The sequence below is a fragment of the Telopea speciosissima genome, chromosome 5 (assembly GCF_018873765.1).
Source record: "Telopea speciosissima isolate NSW1024214 ecotype Mountain lineage chromosome 5, Tspe_v1, whole genome shotgun sequence".
Lineage (NCBI taxonomy): Eukaryota > Viridiplantae > Streptophyta > Magnoliopsida > Proteales > Proteaceae > Telopea > Telopea speciosissima.
In genome coordinates this window covers 57,565,132-57,574,902 of record NC_057920.1, presented here as the reverse complement: position 1 = coordinate 57,574,902, position 9,771 = coordinate 57,565,132, and the positions used below count along the sequence as shown (strand labels likewise).

The 9,771-nt window shown below is 40.4% G+C and overlaps 1 protein-coding gene across 1 annotated transcript; it reads left to right on the top strand.

Moving 5' to 3' along the window:
- Positions 1 to 581: 581 nt before the first annotated feature.
- LOC122661869 (PI-PLC X domain-containing protein At5g67130-like) lies at positions 582 to 4,568 on the top strand. The gene is made up of 9 exons (XM_043857377.1): positions 582 to 617; positions 714 to 797; positions 900 to 1,022; positions 1,129 to 1,266; positions 2,589 to 2,687; positions 2,801 to 3,104; positions 3,210 to 3,433; positions 3,542 to 3,628; positions 4,334 to 4,568. Exons 1-9 carry the CDS (start codon positions 612 to 614, stop codon positions 4,499 to 4,501), a joined length of 1,233 nt encoding a protein of 410 aa, XP_043713312.1. The 5' UTR covers positions 582 to 611; the 3' UTR covers positions 4,502 to 4,568.
- Positions 4,569 to 9,771: the final 5,203 nt, after the last annotated feature.

Sequence of the window (9,771 nt, the reverse complement as noted above, 5' to 3'; positions counted from 1 at the left end):
AACAAAAAAGTTTAACCAAAACAAGAAAGATATTTAATCTAGATAAATCTTCTAATACAAGAAATAACGGAATTACAATCCTATAGAAATTCCATCCAAGAGAGAGAGAGAGAGAGAGAGAGGCGTGGACTGGTGGTTCTGTTAAGGTATGAACAGTGGACGACGACAGGGTTGAGGTATCTTATGGGTCTCTCTGTTAACGAATGGTTCATTATTACGGCACGTTTTGTCAATTTTGCGGGATTGAGCCAATCACGTCCGGATTTGCCGAGGCCTCTTTGTTTTCCTAATGATTCCTTTTAGCCATGTTAATTGTTGCTAATCGCTAAAAGCAGCATTAGTTTACACTATCTCACGCGGCCACGCGGCCACGCGGGCCACGCCAGAACCCTGCCTTCCAGTCCCCCAAACCCAGACGTCTTCATTGCTTTTTATGCCTCTGCTGCAAAGGACTAATAGGACGACGTTGTATAAATTTCCCGTCCCGTTCCCTCTTATCTTTCCATTTCATGGAAACCTGAAAGAACCCAAAAAAAAACCCATTCCTCTCTCTTTGTCTCTGTGTGTGTTTTTGTGAAGAAACTAGTAAAAGTTTCCAACTGAAGATAAAGATGAAGGTTTGTAAATGTCTAACACATTTGTTCTGGTTCTGCATTGTTGTTTTGTATCTACAATTACATAATGCTATAACCCTTTAAATTTCTGAATTACAGAGAACCAACTTATTTCCGTACCTGCTCTCCATTGCAGCTCTGTTCCTTTTAGCTTGTTTCATCCCTTATTCTTCAGCTCTCAAGGTTTCTTCTTCTCTTCCACTTCCTCATTTTACATTTTATTTTCTATTACAACTTTTCATTTCAGCACAAAAAATATTCAAATCCTTTGATATTGCGTATCAGCTTGGGCAAACATGCGTATTGGACAAGAACTGTGACACGGGTTTGCACTGCGAAACCTGCGTTGCCAACGGCAACCTTCTGCCGAGATGTACTCGGATTCAGCCGGTGATTCCCACAACAAAGGTAACTTTTTCCATGCTTTCGCTACTTTCATCTCTTGATTTCTTGGATTTCTTTCTTTCTTTCCCCTTTTGCTGAATTTTTAGATTGTGTGGTTGGTGATGATTAGGTTAAAGGGTTACCCTTCAATCGGTATTCATGGCTGACGACCCACAACTCCTTTGCCCTTTTGGGAGCTAAATCTGCTATTGGCTCTGTTATTCTCACTCCTGAAAATCAACAAGATTCCATCACTAGTCAGCTCAATGTATGTATGACAATCTCTGATTTCCTTCACTTCTCCGTCACAGGTTCACACTGATAACTTGAAGATCTGTTATTAGTTTAGCATTTTCAGTTTAGCAGGAAATTAGAAGGTAATAATGCTATGGGTATATTTGATCTTTAAGGTAACTAAATAAGTTTTGCCATAGCTTTCCATTTGATCTGTTTGAAGGAGTTGGTGAAATTGATTACGCAGTTCGCTTGATACCAGATAGCTTCTAAACTACTCTAAATCCCCTTTTCTTTTGGATGGTTATCTTCTAATTTAAAAATCCCAACCGCCCAACTTGTTCTACCTACCCAAATTATTAGCACATTAGTGCCCAAGTTTTTTAAGGGGCAAGTGTTTGTAAAGTACTTAGTCAATTTATTTAATACTTCGGTGGGGTGGGGGTTGTGTTTTTAAATTACTTTGCAAGTAGTTGGTTTGGTTTCTGTCTTGAAAGGAAAGTTTCTCTCCACCCACAAGCAATGAAGAAGAGAATCCAAGGTCATAATTATTCCCCTATTATGCAAAGCCTAGACTATCTTTAAAGTCTCATACATACTCAATGAGGACAAGAAGGAATTTCTTCTGCAAGTAGTTGGTCTTGTTTTTTTTTTTTTTTTTAATAAGAGAAAGTTTCTCTTCACCTACGAATCGTGAAGGGAATCGACAGTCATAATTATTCCTCTTATTATACGAAATCTAACACGACCCTTAGATTCTGTGTCTTTGTTTTTATTGCGGTTGGATGGTACTCTAAGGCAATGGCGGACAATAGAGGGAGATTTATGACCGTCAATTCTCTCAACTAGCGGGAAGAGAATCTTTCTCCTATGTGAATAGTGTTTCTAATTCGACACTAATCACAACTGAGGTGTGGGGTTTGCATACCCTGTAGGAGGCAGTTTTCCTTCACCCATGGCCGACGGGTTTGGATGGTGTGTGAAGGGTAACGGGGAACAATGGGAGGGTATTATCGACTTCACACAATAGGGGAGCAGAGCATTTATGACCTTGGATGGGTATATTTTTCCTTCATCCATGGTGCGTAAAAATTTTTTCCTACCTTATATGTCCTAGATTTTGAAATAGGCCATGGGCTCCAAAACTGGCTAACCAATCAATTGCATAAATTAAATGCATATATCAGAGAGACTGGATCTTCCCAAAATTGCCAATTAATTGGATAGTCAAGAATCACATTAGTTGGTCAAGTTATCAAATTTTGTCTTGATATGATCCTCACAGTAGTTACTGTTGTTATGTAATCATCCATTAATACAAGATTGCTTAGTTAAGATGTGTGAATTCCATTGCAGAATGGTGTTAGAGGTTTCATGCTTGATATGTATGACTTTGAGAATGACATTTGGTTGTGTCACTCCTTTGGCGGCAATTGCTACAACTATACAGCCTTTGTAAGTCCTTTTTTGTGTGTGTGCAAGAAAGATTATGGTTTTACTGTGAGGCTTACTGACTCATAGGATTTAATCTTATTTATAACTAATTACTCCGAGTTTTGATTAACCAGCAACCTGCGATTAACGTATTGAAAGAGATTCAAACCTTTCTTGTTGCAAACCCATCAGAGATCATCACCATTATGATCGAAGACTATGTCACTTCTCCAAAGGGATTGACAAAGGTCTTCGATGCTGCAGGCCTCAGAAAATTCTGGTTTCCAGTATCTCGGATGCCCAAAAATGGTGGAGATTGGCCAACAATTGATGATATGGTACAGCAGAATCAACGTCTAGTGGTCTTCACCTCTAAATCAGCTAAGCAGATCTCAGAAGGAATTGCTTATGAGTGGAATTTTGTTGTGGAGAACCAATGTGAATCTTATACCTCCCAATATAGACTCCCTTTGTTTCCTGTAAAATAGGATATTTTCACTGTTTGTTTCAATGAAAAGTGAGGCAAAAATGCAATTTTTTCAGATGGTAATGGTGGGATGAAAGCGGGTTCCTGTCCAAACCGTGCGGAATCATCTCCCATGAACAGAACAACAAAATCACTTGTCCTACAGAACTACTTCCCTGATGCTCCAAACCCAGCGGGAGCTTGCAAAGATAATTCAGCTCCCCTTATGAACATGATGAACACTTGCTACAAAGCAGCTGGTAATCGGTGGCCAAACTTTATTGCTGTTGATTTTTACAAGGTATATATAATGTATGAAACATAATAGAGTTGCTGTTCTTAAAAAAAATATGGAAAATTGCAGCCAAAGAATACTTGTTTGATTGAATTCTATGTTCTGGTGTTGCAGAGGAGTGATGGAGGGGGTGCCTTTGATGCTGTAGATGTAGCTAATGGTCATCTGGTCTGTGGGTGTACCAACATTGCCTATTGCAAGGTCAGCTACCTTTATTATAATTACCCAGTAATAATCCAGTACACAATACCCAAAAATTTCTTCTTAAGTCAAAGACTTTGGTATGCATTTTAACACAGTTGAAACAGTCTTGGAACTAATTGTGATTAACACAATCTCCACACACTCTCCCTGAAATGTGGGCGGTGGGCCCCTCAGTATGGCCCTGTTTGTTTGACAGAAAGGGGTAAGAATAAAGAGATGAGAAACCACAGTACATGTGGGGCCTAGAACTTTCCTTTCCCACCCCTTTTTTGTCCACCAAACAAACATGACCTATATGAATGGTGGGAAACCCTTTTCATATTCATATTGACTCAAGTGTATACCTTTACACACCGACAGCGTATAAATCCCTTGCCCAAAATTTAATGTGATCATATGGTTATCCTCCTTCTCAAAGACACTCTACTTTTTAAGCTTTACTACAATTTTCTTGGCCATCCAATAAAATTTTACACTTCATCATCTTAAAATGTAAAGCTTTACTATCATCTTATTAAATCCAATCAGATGGGGGCCTATACAATTTCTGTAAACCTTCATAAACCCAGTTCTGAACTGGAACACATGAAACAATTAGGATTAAATATATATTATGGTCTACAAGTGAGAGGAGTTTGAGATCCCAATTTGTGTAGAGATCAATATGAAATTAACTCCTTTTTTTTTATATGTGATGTGCAGCCAAACGCCACCTTTGGAGCATGTGACACCGCAGAACCAGAGGCTACTCCTACACCTGCAGCGGCTTCAAAGACCAGTGCTGCGTCCTTGGAGAGAAGACCGTTCCAACTGCGGTGGTTCATTGGGGCAGTCTCAATCATTGCTGTATCATCGCTACTATGGTTATAGGTTCTTTCAGATCTGACTCGGATCCTGACTCGTTGTAGCTCATTAGCAAAGCTTCACAAGGGATCCGTTTGGTTTGAATTTTTTTTGTAAAGTGGAGTAAAATTTTCATTGGTAAAGTAGGATGTAATGAAGGATCCATTGGGCCCATTTCCTTGGAAACTTGTTGAATGAAAATAGCCAATTGTGAAGTAAAATTACATTTCCTTTCATGTTGATTTCATTTCCAACCTTTTGGGATTGGTGTGTGGTTTGTGTGATTACACTTTCATCAAAAAAAAAAAAAAAAAGCTCTCTCTCATCACGTGGTAAAAATAAGGCTGTATGTATAGAGATTCCTTCCTATGCTAACCATATAGAGAACTCTTTTATTTCTTTTAGGGGCAGAAAATTGCTGCACAAGCGTGGGGCCAATGAGTGCGCGTTGGTAGGGGTATAAATGAATAGTCAAAATCTGTTTTTGAATTCGTGTTCGTATCCGTTTAGCACTATCCAAACCTGTCCGAAAGCTAAACGGATGCGGATACGGATAGGATATAGCTATCTGAAAGCTATAGTTACGTGTGAATGGATAAAATATCTGATCCGTATCCATGTTCTTATCCGTTTAGCACTATCCGAATCCGTTCGAAAGCTAATCGGATGCAGATGCTGATATAGCACTATCCGAGCCGAATCCGATTCGTTTACATTCCTACGCGTAGGGGCATCATCGAGGAGGGATCTTTTTCTTTTAAGGAAAAATGAAGGTTGTTAGATTACGCGGTCCCTTTAGCCGGACACAAAGAGGGTGAAACGATCACCCCACCGGCCCACCCATGTTGATTGCCCCTGCACTTGGAGCATGCAGCATGTCAGTAAAACCCCTCCCTTCTCTTAAATTGAAACTTTATTTATTTATTTTTTTTGGTAATTAAACTTTATTTATAAAACATTAGGAAAGTCTTTTATGATTATTTTTTATGTTTCGGTAGAATAGAAATAATCATGCATTATTATTATTATTTTTTTCGTTTTTCCCTAAAATTTATTGGATATTATTTACAATACATTTTGACCGAAACACAATATTTTGCATCTAGTTTGATTTTAAAAGATAAGGATTGTCTCTAATATTTTAGAGAAAAAACTAACCTACTAGCAAACTAATCTTTCAATTTTGAAAATCTCTTAAATATGGGAAAAAAAACAAAGGACGGATTATTAACAAATAAAATTAAAAGAGAGGTTTCCCACACTATAACCATAGAAAGGAATTCGTATATCACACCAATTAGTGTTTTGAAAAAGGTATCATCCACGTGGAACCCAAATTTTTATAATAAATGAAATAAAATAAAATAAATACATATGTGAGGCATTCACTTTTTCTGAGAGGGTGTGCAGATCTTATGCGCATAATAAATTTTTTGGACTTCAACCAAAAAAAAAAAACATTTTTTTTGGACTTGAGTTCCCTATCCGACTATGTGACATACATTATCACCTCCCTGTGTCTACCTCACCACTCCTTCCTATGAAATGGCATCTCTCTCCTCCCACAAGAGGGGGAGATATGTCATTTTATAAGAGGGAGGGGAGAGGTAGACACAAGGAGGCGCTAGCATACGCTACACAGCTTGACAACGTTCTTTTCCCCTAAATATTTACTTGAGAAGAATAACACATTGGTCACGCAGCTCCTACATCAGCGCAGGAACCAATGGGGGGACGTGTAGGGGGTATCGACTTAAAGGGATTTTCCCTTTTGTAAGGGGCATGGACTACGTGGCAATCATTTCAAGGGGGCTATGTCTGGTCACAAACTGCAATCGACCAGGCAACGTTCTTTCTCCCTATTTACTTATAGTACCATGCCAAATTCCTGATTTGTTCAATAATTTGTTTTGGTAGGTGGTCAATTCAGTTTAGACTGAAACATTTTTTATTTGTTAAGGTTTAAACTGAAACTTGCCATGTGAAAAGACGATGACCTTGGGGTTTACCTTCCCACACTATTTCAGCTCAAATCTAATCTGTCGCATGGCTTAAGTTGGCACCCAACCATGGCTTTGGTTACATATACTGTAAGCCACTAAGACCAAAAGACCTTCCCCTTAGAGGTGCAAGTGTACAATCGGTCGGACTAGGTTGGGTGTTTGAAAACTCAGGCTGGCCCAAGGTCCTTAGGGCTCAGTCTGGACTCGGCTCAAGGTCAGGTTGGGCAATATGAGCCCAAACCAAGCCTTGCGATTTTAGGGGCAAATTGAACCATGTATTGGAAAAGTATTGAAATTATACATGCATCATGACTTGGGGTTGCCACTAAATGTGGCTAGAGTTAAAGTTCATATCAAATGGAGAAGGCCTATCTGTGTGCATTCAAAAATTCGCAACTCGCGAGGGGACCTGCTTCCAGTTAATTTACAATATGAGGCATTTAAAATTTGTGACCGATGTGGGCGACTCTGTCATGAAGTTACTTCTTGTCTAACAATGGCAGGAGGGCAAAGCTCTAGCTCTGGAAGATTTTGATCCCTCTACAAGTATGTTTGAACAAGCTCTAACACATACCCTACAGATGAACTTCACTGGCTTCGATAGATTCAATCAGCATGATGATGTCATCACCTTTCCAGCGGACCCGCCAGCACCCTTGATCACTGAAATTTTGGATGATGGTGAGACTGTTGCCGATACCATGGCTCTACTCGCTATTCATGATCCGGCCATTGCAACCCCAGTGGAAATGGAGTGGGATACGCCGCTGTTGGACTACACACCAGAGTGGGAAATGGGCCTGAATTCTGGTTGTTTTATTGGAGGATTAAAAGAAGCTTCCCCGGTGCCACCTATCGAAGACACTGTTACGGAGGAACTGGTCTCAAACTTTTTCAACACTCCGGTAGCCACGCCTGAGGTCGCAGCATCTCTCACCACAAGACCTCCAGGTTGTGACTTATTTGAACCTGCTCCGCTTGACATTGATCCTTTGTTTGGCATACCTGTACCTGCTCCAGTGACATTCTCTCCTCCAAGCCGGCCCGAGCTCTTTTCGGGGGACCCCACTGCTGCCCAGTCTTCCAAAAAACGAAAGTTTGCTTATCTGGAATCACCTTCCACCTTGGCTTCTGAGTTGGATTTCTTTAAAACTGCCCTTCAACACTGCATTTCCTCCTCATCAGATCCGGATTCCTTTCTCACGTTGGCCAAGTTTTGGATGAATCATTGTGCGTCTGCGCCTTCTAGGAGATCAACGACCACCAATTTGGCTCGTGGTACTACACCCTCTTCATGCCCAGGCGACATAGTACACCTGCCTTCATCTAATCCGGTACTCTCTCAACTTTTGACCTCCTTTTTTAAATACTCGCACTTTTGCCTGGTTTATTCTATTATGCTGTTAAGCTTCTCTTGGTGTTTGTGGGAGCTCCACAGACCCTCTCATCTACGGCATTACAAGGCCATTCGGATTTTCAGATTCTGTACGTTAATTATATTTTTTTGTTCCTCTCTCTAAAATGTTGATATTTTCTTGGAATATCCGTGGTCTTAATGGTAAATTCACACAAAAGTGTTTAACATCCCAAGTTGAAAAAGCTAAGCCGGACATTATTTTCCTGTGTGAAACCAAATGCACCGATCACTCCATGCTATTACAGAAATCCCTCTGCTGCTTAATTATACATCGGTCTGCTTCTCCGATAGTATGGGCACCCATGGTTTGAAAGGTGGCTTATGGTTATTGTCTAAACCCGAGTAGGTTTGTGTTGAGAGATTAATATACACCAATCTACTCGCCATTAAACTGAAGGGTGGGGAGGATATCTGTTCATGGCTTTTGTGTGTGTATGCTCCACCTCATTTACAGGAACGTGGACGCTTTTGGACTTTTCTCACAGAATTTATAGCTAACATCGATTGTGCGTTTGGTATCATTGGTGATTTTAATGAAGTCCTTAGTTCTGAAGATAAGTTGGGGGCTCCCCTTCCCAAGACACTGCTGCCACAACTTCGCTCAAGAGCTTAATTTCACTGCATTCCATGGATGAGGTATCCTCTTTTGGTTCCAAATTCACTTGGTCCAACAAACAGAAGCCCCCTCGACCTATTAAAGAATGTCTAGACAGAGCCTTTGCTCCACCCAACTGATTCCTTCTCTACCCTATGGCCTTTATTACCAAATTACCCTCCCTTGGTTCGGACCACAACCCTATCTTGTTAGCTAAGTCTGGAAATAAACGTAGTTACAAGAAATTGTTCCACTTTCAAGATGCCTGGACCCATCACCCTGATTTCAGCCGGTTCTGTGCCTTGACTTGGTCTTCCATCCTTGATGGGTCCCTCACTGCCAAGCTGGCTTCTTTCTCCTATGCTTGTCGGGATTGGAATAAGAACACTTTTGGATTCATAAATAACCTTAAACATTCTCTTTTCCAGGAACATCTTGCCCATTCTGAATCTTCCAACCCCAACAATGACATTATGGCAGGAATCGATCGGAGGCTTCACTGGATCTTTGAGGCTGAAGAAGCTTTTTGGCTTCAGAAATCGAGGCATTTGTATATTCGGGACGGGGATAGAAACACTAGGTTCTATCATTCTGTGGTAAAACACAATTTGAGAAAACGAAGGATTAAGTTCATCAAGGATCAAAGTGGTGAAGTTATCAGTGATCCATCTCTTATGGCTGCAGTTTTTGCTAATCACCCTAAAGAGGTTTTCACCACCTCTGAGCCCTTGGATGCTACTTTTGTTGAATGTTTATTTCAACCCGTTCTATCGGATGGTGATTCTAATACCCTTTGTTCCCCCCCTTCTATTGATGAAGTTAGGAAGGTGGTCTTTTCTCTTGGACCTTGGAAGGCACCTGGTCTTGACGGATTTCAGGCCATTTTTTTCCAAAAATACTGGGATGTGGTTCATCTAGTCCTGCATTTCTTTGAGTCTGGCCTATTGCCCCCGGGTCTCAATCATACTCTCATTTGTCTCACTCCTAAATCTGACTCGGCCTGCACCGTAGAGGAGTTCAGGCCCATTAGTTTGTGTAATGTTGCATATAAGATTATTGCGAAGACCCTTGCCAACAGACTTAAAGGAATGCTGCAGACTTTCATATCCCCTTTTCAGGCCACTTTTGTCCCTGGTAGACAAATCACCGATAATATTATCATTGCCCAAGAAATTTTCCAATTTTTTAAAACTACTAGGAGCAAAACTGGTTATGTGGCCATTAAAATTGATATGTCCAAAGCCTATGATAGGGTGGAATGGAGTTTGATTCGATCTATTTT

What these genes read in the sequence shown, in the direction of transcription:
- LOC122661869 (XM_043857377.1), top strand. An exon ending in GCTACAACTATACAGCCTTT is followed by an intron (nt 2,688 to 2,800) that starts GTAAGTCCTTTT and finishes TTGATTAACCAG; the next exon opens with CAACCTGCGATTAACGTATT. An exon ending in CCAACATTGCCTATTGCAAG is followed by an intron (nt 3,629 to 4,333) that starts GTCAGCTACCTT and finishes TGTGATGTGCAG; the next exon opens with CCAAACGCCACCTTTGGAGC.